The 15,205-nt window shown below is 39.7% G+C and overlaps 1 protein-coding gene across 3 annotated transcripts in view; it reads left to right on the top strand.

The window, feature by feature from the left end:
* The window catches only part of ARHGAP19 (Rho GTPase activating protein 19), a 77,402-nt gene extending 62,502 nt beyond the window's left edge, over positions 1–14,900 (top strand). For all 3 annotated transcript variants that reach the window (XM_049855975.1, XM_049855976.1, XM_049855974.1), the window contains exons 8-12: positions 2,782–2,925; positions 4,429–4,527; positions 7,121–7,231; positions 7,774–7,852; positions 11,005–14,900. In XM_049855975.1, coding sequence (XP_049711932.1) covers positions 2,782–2,925; positions 4,429–4,527; positions 7,121–7,231; positions 7,774–7,852; positions 11,005–11,015 — 444 coding nt within the window. In that variant the 3' untranslated portion in view covers positions 11,016–14,900. The remainder of the gene's footprint in view (positions 1–2,781; positions 2,926–4,428; positions 4,528–7,120; positions 7,232–7,773; positions 7,853–11,004) is intronic.
* Positions 14,901–15,205: the final 305 nt, after the last annotated feature.

The raw sequence follows: 15,205 nt of genomic DNA, 5'->3' as shown, positions 1-15,205 counted from the left end.
CTGGGAGGTTCCTTGGTTTTTTGTTTTGGTAGCTTGCTGAAGCCCTCATTGTCTGCCTCTTTATATGATTTGATATTGACCGTTGTCTCTGAGCCGTCAGTAAGTTATTACATTTGCTTACTGTGTTCTAGCTTCTTGTTTTGTTTTGTCTTGATATGCCCAGATATGCTGGTCATGTGAGCTACTTTGATTATTGTTGTCTTTGAAGCTCTCATATCCTGTCACCAGGTGGTTAGAGCTGTTACTAGGTATGCGAGCCTAGGAGTTTGTTACTTTTCTTGTATGGATTCAGCTCAGGTGTCTAGGTCATTGGTCACTGAGTGTGTGGTGCAGGCTCTCACCTACAGTCCTAGAGAGGCAGGGGTGATTGTTGTAGGCACAGGTATCTGGCTACAGTAGGGGGTCATGTGCTGAGGAAGGCAGGGGGCTGACGGCTGCCCCTGAGTGCCTGGGTAGGTGTGTCCCTGTTCTCTAGAGTGTGTAGGTGGGTGGGTTTTGCAGCCGGACTATGGGCATCCCATGCTGTTGGCTGTAAGGACTGGGAGGCACCTTTTATTCCCAGACCCCTATCACAGGTGGCTAGGTGGACTGGGTGGAGCCATCAGTGCTCAGGCCCCTGATGTGGGTAGGTTAGAATCCTGCTTAATGGGCAGGGCGGTGTCAAATGTCACGAATCTGGTGCTCCCCCTTAGCTCTTGCGGTTGAAAATAGGCTTCAGATACATACCCTGTTGTACTAGGCTAATGAGGGCCTACACTGTTGAAATGGGCCCACACAGGCCTAGGCAGAAGTGAAAGGCATTCAAAGTCTGTGGACTCCCTATGCCTGTGCTTAGGTAAAGAGGCTGTGTCTGCTCTGAGTTCCTGGCTTAGGGGAGATGGCAGATTATTTTTTCCTGTTTGTTAATTTGTTCCCTTTCCAAAGCCAAGAGAATGACTCAGGGCACGTGCTGGATCCTAATTCTGGCCCAGGGGTCGTAGCAATGGCTGAAGCTGGAATGGGACCCAGAGCAGAGTGGACAGGAGGCAGGTGATTGAGAGAGAGGTACTTCTCAAGGGGGGGAAGGGTTTTTTTGATCCACATAGTAGGTTAGACACTTGTACTTATCCTTCGCCGATTCAGTGCTGTTTTTCCCTGGTTCTGGAGGTTTGAGCAGACTCTCTACCACTCGCTTTCTTCTGATGTGGAAAACACATCCCAAGCACTACTGCTTGCCTCAGCTCATGAGCACCGGCTGATCCAGGTTGCAGGGTGCCAGCCAGGTCAGGTCTGGGAAATCCTCACTGCATCTGAACTGTCTCTCCCTCCCTCTTCTGCTCAGTCTGACTCCTCGACTTTGTGTTTGATGTTCAGGGCTCCTAGATTGTTATATATGGTTGATTCCCTTGTTTTTTTTTTGGTTGTTTTAAGAGGGGCCACAGGATACATCTGACCGCTCTGCCATCTTGGCCCTGCCTCTCCACCTTTATACATTCTTATTGCATATAATAAAACAAAAAATCCAAAAAAAAAAAAGGAGTCCTGGCGGCATAGTGGTTAAGAGCTTTGCTGCTAACCAAAAGGTCGGCAGTTTGAATCCACCATCTGCTCCTTGGAAACCTGATGGGGCAGTTCTACTCCGTCCTATAGGGTCACTATGAGTCATGTTAAACAATCTTTAAATAGCAAATTATTAAACATTTTTCAGTAATAGAAGTATACTTCTATGTAATATATTCTTACTTCAGGTTCAGTTGGTAAGATAGAACTCTATCAGATGGCTGAAAGACTTGAAACCACGTGAGCTTAGAGAGGGAAATATGTGATGCTGATTAACAGAATAGAATACATATTTTTGTCACACTGAGCTTTAAAAGTGAGTTTTTAAAAATATATTTAAAAAATTAATGTAAATGTCTTTAAAAATTTTTATTGTGGTTAAAATATCCAGAGCAAAACATATTTCTACACGTACAATTTGGTAACATTGAGTACATTGTTTAAGTTGTGCAACCATTCTTGATATCCTTTTCCAAATCATTCCACCACCATTAACATAAAACTCAGTGCCCCCTAAGCAAAAGCAAAGGTGAGAAGTTTAACAAAAATTGCACAATCACTTTCTGACTGTTTCTGTTTAGCCTGTCTTGGTTAGAAACTTAAGCTTCTAATTATACTAATTTTTCTGTTCCTTTAGTTAGTTTCTACATTTCATTCAGAAAATATTTGGTATGACCAGGAAAAGAGTATTTGATCTCGATGTGTTTAACTAGAGTTTCTCTTTCTTAGAGAGTTGTGGTTTATGTTCCTTTACCACTTGCCATATAATTGTTACCTCCTGTTGTCGCGTGTGGGAAAGAGCACCAGCCAAGAACTAGTGCTCTTGGGCTCCAGGATGGGTTCGTCACTTCAGTATCTAGATGACTTTCAGCTTATTAACTTCAATTTTTTCTTCTGTCAAATGGAAAGGATGATGTTTTCCCTCAGAAGATAGCAGTGAGAATTATATGAGATTAAAGGATGCTTTGAAAACTGAACTGTTATACAAGCATAACTCTTGCCAATATTCTGAATGAATTTAGGGTTCTCTGGGCAGGCCATGGGAGTGGGGCTATTAATGTAACTGATAATTAAAGGTTCCTCTTTATCTGATCAAAGCATTAAGATTATTCTTGTTCCTGGGTATAGGAATATGCCACGGCCCCTCGCCCCCCTTCATTTATTTGCACTAAGCTTTTGTGGGAACGTGAAAGCAAAGCTGGCAGGATGTATTAACTTGCTTTTCTTTTAAATTTTCTTTAGGATGACCTTGATTTGATAACTTCATGCCGTACCAAGTCCTTACAGCTGGAGACCCAACAGCGCACGGAAGAGGCACTGAAAGAGCTATTCCAACATGTCCACAATATGCCAGAGTCAGCAAAGAAGAAGCAGCTTATTAGACAGGTGACCACAGGCAGGGAAATAGTGATGGGGCTTTCGGAATTGGAGTGTGGTTTTAGAATCACTAGGGACTATTGTAAGTATCTCATTTAATTTTTAGCTCTTATTGGGCCAAGTTGTGGCTCAGCCAATAAAGCAAGCTTGTCTATGGAACTTCAATGGCAATCTTTGTAGTACTACCCTACTAGAGAAAAGAGAAGAGGCTCTTCATTTCTAGAGTTAAACAAAAGGATCAAAGTTTGCTTAGAGCTTCTCTAATTTTGGTCATGTACCAAGTGTGCTGACAGAGAACCAGTAGTTATCAATGTATTGTTCCAAAGTTTAAACCCTTAAGGTTTTCTTGGCAAATAATGTAATCTCTCTGAATTTTAATTTTTTTTTTTTGTTTGTAAAATCATAATAGTACTGTCCATGTTTCATGAGTGTAAAGATTACAGGTGAACTAATTAGAAGTATCAGAGATACAGTAATTAGAAGTATTAGAGAGAGCATACTTCACAAGTGATGTGTGCTTTTCAATATGCATTTTTTAAAAGGATCTGGATACATATTGCTAAACAGCTTTCCAGAAAGTTTTACCAGTTAATACTCCTACCAGTTGGATATGAGAGGGCCCACCTTATTGCACCCTTGCCAGGATTATCAGGAATGGTTGGTTTTTACTTGTATTTTTTATTTACTGAGCTGAGCTGTTTAGAGGTGACTAGATTTCCTATCTGCTGAGAAAATTAACTTTTAGAACCTCAGAGTACCTGTATATTAAAAAAATGTCACTTCTTTAACCTGTAGAACTGAACCTGGACTGATACAAATTCACAAAATGACAATTGAGAAAACTAAAAAGGACAGTTAGAAAAGGAAGAAGAGTAGAATTAAGTATTATATTATTACTAATTTTAAGTGGGGAGATGAGTGGCTAATCATAGTATTGAATGAGACTGTACAGTGCTTGGTTCTTCCCTTTTTCTACCTTAGATGCCTCCAGAGAGCTGATTTGATAGAACTGACAAGTCTGCATTCTGCTATATTTTCTCTGAGGATGATGCTGGCAGGTCATCCTGATAGACATCCATTTAAGGAGCTTTAGTAATTTTTTTAATCCTGTGTAATTTTTGTTAAATTATTCCCTATCTTAAAAAGGTTGTGCTAATAACTCTCTATGTCCAAGATACTTTATGCACAAAACCTTGATTACCATCTAGAGATCTTTGGCAAATTACAGAAGCTCTCCAAGTCTCAATTTTCATGTCCGTAAAATAGGAATAATAATCCACCCTCAATGCATATGAAATAATGAATGTGAAGTACAGGATCCCTCAGAGTAATTTACTAAATTTTGACTTCTCTTTGGCAGCACCATTTCTGCCTTTGGGATTTGCTTGCAGCCTCACTAATCCATGTATACATATGCCCACTTTTTCATGGACTTTTCTGGACTTAGCTATTGGTTGTCACAGAGTGCTGTCTCTTGATGGGGGAATAATAATGTTTTTCTCTGTTTTTTAGTTTAATAAGCACTCTGCGACCCAAACGCCAGGGCAAGAATCTCCTATTCCCCGAGTACAGAAGAGGACCCGCTCCCGTTCCTTCAGCGGGCTTATTAAGGTAGGGACACTGTGCTGTCATGTTAGCGTTAATTGTGAGGCAATGGAACAGTCTGACTTCTCTTATGAATAACAAGGTTTTTTTCTTTTCTTTGTGATCCTATGAATGGTTCCTTTGTAAGGGGTTAGGGATAGAATTTGGAAAAGCTTTTATTTTTCAAAGCATTTTGCTGTGTTTCAAATCAGAGAAACTTTTAAATCAGGGACTCTGTGATTAGAGAAGTGAGAAGTAAAAGAAATAAAGGTCTGTTCTTTTCTTTTGGGGCTGAAAACAGGATCCTTATTACTGAGCAGTGTAACAAGTCTCTTTTTCTGACCTGCTTTGCACTACAGACTTCATTGTGTAAATCTCTAAACTTGTGGAGAAGTGAAGAAGTTGAAAGATTGTTAGAAAAATGGATTTTCCAATAGATTAGTGAGTTTTCAGTATCTCAGATTTTTGTGAACTTAGTATTTTTATCAGTTGTATTCTCTTCCCTTGTATCAAATTCATTAATAATCTTGTCTTTAAAACAGACCAAAAACCCACACTTCTATGCTGTTACTGCCATCACTCTTTGTAGATTCAGTTTATGGGCCTGAATGTTCTGGACTTGTAGTTGAAGAATATTGCCATCAGGTGGCAGTAGATACCTTGATTATGGAGTTCAAATTTATAGGCATAAACTAAGGCAAGGTTCTGGTTAACTTGGAGAGGATCAGCACTATTCTGGGTTCTACTTTTTTTTTTTTTAACTTTATTAAAATCTATATATCCAACAACATTGTAAGGAGCCCTTTGTTTAAAATTAAAAATTTTTGCTCAGAAAATGAATAACCTTGTAATTTTTTTTCTTTAAGCAGCAGCTGTTTAGCAGTTGCAGCTTCATCTAACCCTAATTTTGGTCCTAGTCATAATTTATATAAGTTTAGAATTCACTCTCAATCCCAATCTGCTGAAGTCAGTATGGGATATTAGGCTTGCGTTACATCCAGATTTCCTTTGCAGAACCCTAGAAGTATATTCACCTGCTTAGATGTGGCTGGTAAACACTCTTGGTTCATCCTCTTTTTTCCTTCTTGGTTGAAAAAGTCTGTCATTCCCACTGACTGTCGGGTCATAGAGATAATTGAAGAAAAGAAAAATTATAGTCAAATGTTTCTTTAGGCGTTAGTCAGATAAATGTGTCTTTACCTGAAGTTAGGTGACTGTAGTTTTCTGTTTTTAGTGAGCTAGTCTCCTGGCTTTAGCTATATTGCTAGTTGTTGCTTGAAATGCAAATTTAATAGTATCCTCTTGGCAGCTGCCCATTTTTTTGCTAAGAGAATTTAGAACATTAGAATTTATAAAAGAGCTTGTAATTTTATCAGGATAAGACATTTTAGAATAAGTTTAAACACAAATGTTTGCAAATTTTGTGAAACAGGAGTAAAGTGTTTTCATTATAAATGAAGAGATTTTTGTGCTAATAATAGATGTAAGGTATTTTTTCTCAGTAGGTCTGTAAAGGAGTAATGAAATGTCTTTTAAAAAGATCAGTGGATAAATTATACATGTAGAAATTGTTGAGATGGAATATATTTTGTTATATATATGTTCATCACAATTTAAAAAACAAAGAGAAAGTTGAGTGGAAGCTTTATGACAAGTCCTGTGGCTCTTGTCATCCCCAGTTTGGCTTACTCTGAGGTGATCGCTGACTTTTGAGAGGATGATGGTACTGGTCTTATTTTTCAACATTTCTGTGTTTTAACTATTTGATTTCTATCGAGCTTTGATCCCTTTTTAGGTTACATTTTTTTTCTTTCCTCCAGAGTTCATCTTATGTAAATAATTTATTGCATCATAGTATTCAGAATAATGCTCTGATATTTATGTTGTAGATTTTAATGTTCTAGTTTTGACATGTTCTTTTTTTGGAATTCAAATTTATTCTCCAAGGGGAAAAAGGGGTAGCTTTCTCCAAAGATGGTAGAATTGTCACTGTCAGCTGTTACAGTAGGTTATATCAGCTCCTAAGCTGTTCAGTGATGAAAGGACTTCAGTCTTGCTCTGAATGTCAGTATAGTCATGTGACCCTCTTAAGGCCTGTGCCGCCTTGTGGCTATATTAGGAACTCTTATAGAACCTCTCCAAATTATCCAGTCCTGTGTGATGACATGGCAGGGAAGTAAAATCTTAAAGTGGACTCAGCCTAAGTATCCGTAGTGGGGAGGCGAGGAAGGGAAACTTTTAACAGTTGCCAGAGACAGTACATCTTTGGGGAAAAAATTAGACTGGTAAGTAACTGGAGTTTGTTATGGTCTCAGAGGCACACTGTAATTGGCCTATATTAGCTAGTTTAAGTCAGCTATAAAGTTGCTTCTGCCATTTCAGCTTTTTTAAATGTAGAGGAAAAGTAATCACCTAAAGAAAGGCAATGACTTCAATTGTTTTTTTTTTTTGAACATGCTTTTAGCTTTCCCGTATAAGATGGCCTGGGAGGGTACATACAGAATTTATCAGAAAGCTGAAAATTTTTTAACCTAAGAAACTGTAGTTTTGAAGGCCAGTATAGTTATAATATAGATACAGTAGATGTCTATAAATAAAATATTTTCTCTTCCTAAATCAGCGGAAGGTCCTGGGGAATCAGCTGACGTCAGAAAAGAAAAACAAGTACTCTACTCCAGAATCTGTGGCCATTGGTGAATTGAATAGAGTCAGCAAAGAAAATGTGAACTCGGTAAGACACTGTTCTTCAGCCTTTCTGACTACATGTGTATGTTCGTAGACTTTCTGTCTATATGTGTATGTTTGGGTTTGGTTTGGTTTTGGTTAATATAAACTGTCATCTGTTTTACTGTGTTTCTCTGGGCCCTGCAACTATGCCTTTTTTTTCCTATTAATCCTTTCCTTTATGTTGTCTTCTGTCTGTGGGTTTTCAGTGATTTATTCAACAAATACAGGACTAAGCCCAGATGATAAATACAGCGAAATACTCCATAAACAAAGCGCTGAAGGGAGCAATTAATTCTAACTGAAGACTCCACAGGGCCGGTAACATTTGAGCCAGGCCTTGGTGCTGCATCACCTGTGGGATAGTCCTTCAAGGTGTCCCAGGTGTGGTTACTTCATTAAGCTAGCAGTAAAGTCAGTTAAGAGAAAGACGTCAGTCTCAGTAAAATTCTTCACATTAAATTTGAACAAGTAAGTAATTCCTCTGATAGTAAATCTGCCTTTGGGAACGACAGAATTCTTAAGCCACTGTAAAATTTTCTTTTACAGTTATTTTCTGGATCTCCAGCTGTCAGGATGACACCAACAAGATTGAAATGGTCTGAGGGGAAGAAAGAGGGGAAAAAAGGTACTAATGGTACTTGTTCTCCGTTCTTACTGAATGTAGCTCATTGCTACATCTAGCCAGTCAGCATTTTTTGAATTTGCAGTGTGGTATAGTTGTAGTCAGAACTTACAGACAAATTATAAGGCTGTTGAGTTGATTTAGCAGATGGTTATTGAGCATGTACTCAGCACTGCTCCAAGTGCTGAGGATAGAGCTGTGAGCTCAGGCCCAGATGGTCCCAGTGTCCTTGGACAGACAGGACACACATGTAAAATATCTTAAGACTACTTATTTAAGTAAACTCAAAGCAAGTATAAACTAATTTGTGTAAACCGTAGAAGGGCTGAGAGAATGCTCAGTAAACCTGGAATAGTTAAGCTCCTTTTCTGTGTAGACTTTAGCCTTGTGTATTCAATGAAGCTTTCCGGATAAACAGCTCATGCAGAAGGGCACTGGAAAGCACATCATACAACATGTTTTTGAGGCTGTTGAGGACAAGAAGGATTATTTAATGTTGGGACTGTTGGTTGCCTCAGGCTTTTCTGGTAAAGAGGCAGCGGCAGCTGTGCTCCCTGTGAAGAAGCTGCGTTGCCGCTCTCCTGTGAAGAAGCTGTGTGGTTCACTGGAAAGACCAGAGATTTATAGTTAGACCTGATTTGAGTCATCATTTCTCTAAACTGGTAAAACCACTGACTCCTTCTCAGCCCAAGTTTCCTTTGCTGAAAATGAGGATAATAATTATAACTACTTCACAAACGTCTATGAGGCACAATCAGAATAATGTTTTGGAAACACATTATAATTGTTAAGGCTAATAGATGAGACTTGGTCTTGTTATATATGGCTTACATAACAGATGAAGTCATCTCTGGTTTGGTATGCTCGTTTTTACCTCTGAGACATGAGCACAGTTACTATTCAAGACATCAGGAAAAGAAAGAGAACAAAAGCCTAATCCTCATGGATAAGTCTGTATTTTTTTCTAGAAAATTAGATTTCACTGTAGTCTCCTTACTTATCCTTGAATGAATTATCTTTTCATTCCGCTTTGTTTCTGACTTCTAGGCTGAGTTGTCTGATTGAGGCACATTCAGTGTCTGATTTATGTGTGTCTAAATATTTATGCCTCCATGTCCATGAGTTAAAGCCAAGGATAAATTATTTCTGAAGGATATATTGTTTTGTATCAATTACATCTTTTGTCACTTTCATTTTTGAAGGTAATCAAGAAATAATGTCCTTCTATGTTGACAACTATGCTTTGGAAAGAAAGAAATGGATTAAAAAAAATAAGCCAGCTTAGCATTTCACTAAGAATTTTTAGAGCAGGGATTCTTGACCTGTTATCTCTGGGCCTCCTAAGGGATCTATAAAATTCTTAATAGTGTTGATACAGTCTTATAGGTAGGTGCATTTTTTTGGGTGAGAGAATGTATAGCTTTTGTTAGATTCTCAAAAATGTCAGTGATTCAGAAAAATAGAGGCCCACAGATAATGAATGCCCTCTGATTGGATCAGTCAGTGGCATTTCCGCTTTCCTCTCCCTGGTTGCACTCTGTCTTGAGATGCCTTCCTTGGCAGTCGTAGTGTGACATTGTTCTTGTCCTCCTTCCTCTTTAACTCTTTCCCTCTTTGCAGTAGCTTACTCTTGTCTGCCTATCCCACTACCTCTTCCTGTTTTTCAGTGCTTTATCTTAAGTTCTCTGCCTTTGCTTTTTTTTTTCTTAGCAGCTTGGTCTACTTCCATGGCTGAGTTCTGCTGTCTGTATGATGACTGCTCCTAAGCCTGTGCCACCAGATCTGAACTCTCTTCTAATCTCTCAGCCTGCAGATGCAGTTGGCATGTATTTATTTTACACAACAATGAATGTAACCCTATATTTCTTTAATGGTGATGGTGATGTTCCTAAAAGTCATATTCTTTGAAGAAGACAATGTAATTTTATTATCATCATCAATAGCATAATCCAAAAAGACACTTAGCACAGAGTTTCTCATCCCCAACTTTATTGGCATTTTGGGTCAGATGATTCTTTGTTGTGGGGAGCTGTCCTATGCCTTGTAGGATGTTTAGGTGCATCCCCTACCCTCTAGATGCCAGTAGTACCCTTCCCCCAGTTGTGACAACCAAAAATGCCTCCAGTATTGTCAAATGTCGCGGGGTGAGGGGGAGGAGAAAGGGGAGACAAAATATTTCCCAACTGAGAACCACCTACTTATTAACTAGCCATTATTTGCAATAGTCAAAACCATCCTTTCCTTCAAAGGCCATCTTAAACCCCACCTCCTCTTTGAAACCTGGCCTAACCATATATAATTAGTTTTTTTTCCCTGAACTCTTATTGACTCAACTAAAATGTTGATATTTAATAGGATTTTTTGTAGTTATTTCACATGTATTTTCTCATCTCTGTAGCAGTTTCCTCTTCTGGGAGACAAATACCAGACTTAAGAATGTATTTGTGGCCTCCTGTCTCTTTCTTGCCTTCCTTCCAATGATGACAGTGCCTTTTCTTGTCTTCATTCCAGTGATGACAGCGTCTTGTATCTAGCGTACGTTCACTGGTGAGAGAGGTAGTCGTGGTGAGGACATGAGCCCTGCACTCAATCAGGCTTGGGTTTCAATCCCAGCTTTGCTGCTCAGTAGCTGTGTATTTTAGGGCAGGCTAACTTGTATAGGCTTCAGATTCTTCATCTGTAAAATGGTAAGAGTATTACCTACTACACAGGTTGTTGTGAGGATAAAAAAATTAGAGCAGCCCTTGACACAAAATATGCACTTCATAGGTGATAGCTGTTATTATCGTTAAGATGATTTAATGAATGGAGATAGGATCAAGTGGATGGATTGTGTTTACTGGTAACCCATTGTTGTCCAGTTGATTCACAGTGACCCTACAGGACAGAGTAGAACTACCCCATAGACTTTCCAAGGCTGTAATCTTAACTCCACATTTTTCTTCCATGGAGTGGCTGGTGGGTTTGAACCACTGACCTTTTGGTTGGCTGTTGAACACTTTAACCACTGCGCCAGAGTCATAAATTCTTAAACTCTTTAACCCTCATGGTTTGGAACAAATATTAGGTGTACATTCTCTAATTTTCAGGTGGGATGTGTGCAGAAAGAAATAATTATAAATGTGCTTAATGCTGTTGTTTCTCTTCCAACCTAGGGTTCCTCTGAAGGATCCAGAGTTGCCCTGTCCTCCACCCAGGAGTTTTCTCTTTAGTGGGCCAAGTGTCACTACCACTCACAGCGATGCTTGGACTTGCAGCTTGCTTGCTGCATTGTGAATCGTGAAAGCCAGCTAACACCTGACTGATACCTCTAATCCTACTCACTGGATGTTTGTAAACTGTGCCTTCTGAGCGAATGCTATGAACTTTTTTTTTTTTTTAATAGGGGGAAACCACTAACCAGCCAGCCAGCTTAGACAGCACAATAAATGGGCAGAATCAGGCGGGCTCCAATGCTCATTCAGTGTGTTGTTTAGGCAGATTCTATTTTTTAAAAATATGAAATGTGTATTTAGCTGCCAGTGATTCTTTTTAAGTACTGCCAATCCTAGCGGGTTTTAATCCTAGTGGATTGATGTTATTTTTAACTGATATTTTAGGTGGCTTTTCTCTGTTTTGAAATGTTGGCGGGTATTTTGGTTGTTTTTGTTTGTTGTTTTGTAAGCCATTTTCTGGGCAGGGGAATAGGTAGTCTAAAGGTCTAAGTGGTCTCTAAGCCAGATGTCTTTCACCTTTTTTTACCCTAAACTTTGGGAAAACTCTTTATCTCATGAGGTGTATTCCTTAATACTTTATTTGTGTCCAAAGAATTTATACCTTTTCTGGAAATTTTCAGTTATTTCTTGATCTGAGATTGAAGGGCAGTGAACCTATAATATAATATTGAAAAAGGAGGATTCAGAATGATAAAATAGTTTAACAAATTTCAGTTATTAAACTCTGCCTCCTTCTCTCCCTCCCTCCTTCCCTTTCTTCCCATCAGTTCTCTCTCTCCCTTTTTTTCTTTTCTTAGTGATGCCAAAATAACCGTGTGGTTGCTGAGCTTGTTTCCTTCATTCAGTTCCTCTCGCCTAAAACATCTCTGGTGCCAGTGTAATACTTCTGAGCTTTATTCTTTCTGTGCCAAATCACTGTGACTCAGGAGAAGTCACTGACAGCTTAATAGAGGTTTGCTGAAATTTTTGTATGTAGTGGAAGCTCTGGAGTGTGACTGGGATGGGGCTGGCTGGCCTTATGTCACAGAATGACTCTTCATGGGTGGAATTCTGTTCCATCCTTCCAAGGGATCAGGTGTGCAGGCTAGACCATCTCCTGAGAAGCGAGTTGGAGCCAGAGGAAAGAAGTGAGCATCAGTCTTTGAAGGGTTGGTAGAATTTAAAGAAGAGAATTTATTTGGAAGCAGTTGTGGCTTATCATCAGTGTTGAAGGAGTAGTTGCTGCACTGCCCCTCTGCTTATCAGGATGGCACAGATGTCATTTGGAGATGGTGCCAGAACTCTGGCTGGGTTGGGGATGTACACATATGTTTGAGGTGAGCCATGGCTTTGATCAAGTATAAAATGTCTCCTGCCCAGAGAGTAGCATGGCAGGTGAGAATTTTCAGGTGTGTGCCTGGCTCTGTTCAGCTATATAACCGTCCTCACCCTGTGTACTGGAGCTGAGTCAGGTGTCTGTGGGAAAGCAGTTGCCCAGCAAAGTATGGTTCGGTGATCTATTTTAAACTACTAAAAATGCTGTGTTACTACAGAGGCGAAAGATGACTCTGGGGGAGCAGAGTTTGGCTTTGTGTCTGTGTGTCATCCCTCTCTTCCATGCTTTCTGTTTCTTTTGCTGCTGCAACAGCAGTAGTGAAATGTAAAATGTGAGCTTCTGAGTGGATAAAGTATGAACAATAGATGGCTAGGCACATACAACTGCTCAGAAGCCCTTTTCTTTAGAGCAGTTTGATGTCATTCTTAAAAATACTTACTATCAAATTCATTTGTGTAGATTTCTATGTCAATTTTTCTTTTATTAAGAGAAACAAAAAAACAAAATTCCTCCTACCAGATGTCAGTGACTTTAAACACTGAAGTCACTTTTTGGTATCACCAAACCGAAGCTAAATATCCTTCAACTTGGTACTTCCTTTCTTTGGTTAAGTGTGTTCTTTCCTGAAGTGGGGTGATGCTCTGTTAAAGAAGGTCTGGCATCAGATAGAGCAGAGCACTGACCTGACACCTGCTTGTCATCGAATCAGTTTTGTGGTACTGTTAGAGGGAGGTAGCCGAAATCTAGGAGACACTCTTTGGATGAATGGAGTCAGTAACCGAGGGTAGTGTTCCTGGGGCTAGGGTGATGAGAGAGATGTTTATCACATGCACATGGTTTTACATAGCTGGTCCCCTTGGGTAGTGTATATATGTATTTTGGTATGTGTGTTTTGTTTCAGTAATTTATTGAATATTATTTCCCTTGCTTTAAGGGTATTTTATAGGTCATTTTCCTTACAGAAGCTGTGATCTAGTTGCAATCCAAATTTAAGGAGTAAGCAGCATAACCCTCTGCCTTATAATATGAAACCATTCTAATTCTGTAGTATCTTCTGGCAAACAGATACCCGTTATCATTTGCCACCAGAAGATACTGCCTCCATTCAGACTTGGAGGGTAGGTACTATTTTTGAGCCAGTACTTAAAAACTTTTAATCTGTGTTTTAAAAATGTTTTGTTTATTTTTCATGTTGGAACAATCTCTTTGAAAGTGCCTCTTTTGTGCTTTTAAAATTTTCTTTCTTTCTGGGACCAATTGCAATGGGCTTTAATATGAGGCAATACAGGGAACCAAGCATAAAAACGCAGACCACTTCCTGGCTTCAGATCTGTGTTGAGTGAGCCACACTGGTTGAATCAGTGAAAAGCCAAGGCACTGGAGTTTCTAACCTGTTACAATGATGGACTTTTTTCTGGGACCAATGAATCTGGTTTGATGAAGCCCACTGCAGCAGTGAAAGGATTAGGAAGTATTGATTGTACCTGAGTGCCAAAACGTGTTAAAGGAGCAGATACTTAGCAAATCATAAATGGGAAGGAATGCTCTTTACCCTGAATGTCTTTCTGTGGTCAGTGAGATATGACAAGGGAATGCCCTTGGGAAATGGGGTCAGTGCAGGGCTGTGGAATGCAGAGACTACTGGGTGTTCCTGAGATGACTATTCCCTTGGCCTGTAAGAAAGCCAGTTGATCCCAGAATGTTACAGGAGAACCATCCTCTCCTGAGTAGGAATGTTTCTGTTCAGCTTCCCACACAGGAGCCTGCATTACGATACAGTTTAAAATACTGCCTTCTAGGAGAATTTGTGATCACTGGGACTGTGCCCCACAGTGAACTAGCTATGTATAACTGGGGAAGCCATCTTTGGGAATGGACTTCTCTAGACCTTTCTGCTTACTTCATACAGGACCTTACACAGTTGATTGAAATTTATGGCTCCCATTCTGAGATCTTTTCTAAATAAAACTCCTTTCCCCAGGAGAGAGCTGTATCCTTGCCCTCCTCCACCCTGAAGCCTTCATACTGAAGATAGGACTAGCGTCAAAGGCGGATACCAGCATTTGCAGGATTGACGTAGAACTTGGAGATTTGGGTTCCTAAGATCCACAGGCTTTTTTAACGAGTGGCAATTGACCCATTCTAAAACTCGCTATAGAAAGCTGGCTTTCCTAGGCAGTTAATGCTGAGCCCATTCTAACAGTGTAGAGTTGATGGAGGGGCTAGTGAGGAGGCGGAGTGCATAATAGCCTGAGTGCTTGGGTTACCATGGAAACGAGCAAAGCCACAGCCATTGAGCACTCCCCTAGATATGCTGGAGACCAGCAGAACCAGTCAGAAACAACATTCCCTCACCTCAGAGTCGCTTCTTCATAGCAAGGGTTGCCTTTATACTGACTCTGAGCTCAGTCAACAAGAGAAACAAGGTTTAAGTGCTTCACCATTTTTTTATTTTTGTTTGACTATATATCATATATATATATGTAACTGTAAAGACGCACCATATGTATTATCTTCTATATTCATGTAATATTCTGAAATTAAATTTCTTTTATTTCATATCAATAGGCTTTGACTGGTTTCTGAGTTCCATGTTTTGAGTGATGGATTATTCTGAAGAGGAGAGAGATTACCTCTTGTTCTGAGGAATGAGAGGCCTCTAAAAAGGCTCGCTTTAGCTGTCTTCCACCTAGGTGGGTGGGTTCAAGGGGTGTGGGTTTTTGGGCTGATAGCAAGTGGGATTAGAACCTAAAGGAATTCTGAGCTTCCTGATTTCCCATGACTGAGTATATGTCTTGGGCTAGGTTCTCTAGAGAAGCAAAACTA

Source organism: Elephas maximus, chromosome 16 (assembly GCF_024166365.1).
Source record: "Elephas maximus indicus isolate mEleMax1 chromosome 16, mEleMax1 primary haplotype, whole genome shotgun sequence".
NCBI lineage: Eukaryota > Metazoa > Chordata > Mammalia > Proboscidea > Elephantidae > Elephas > Elephas maximus.
This window is presented reverse-complemented; position numbering and strand designations above follow the sequence as displayed.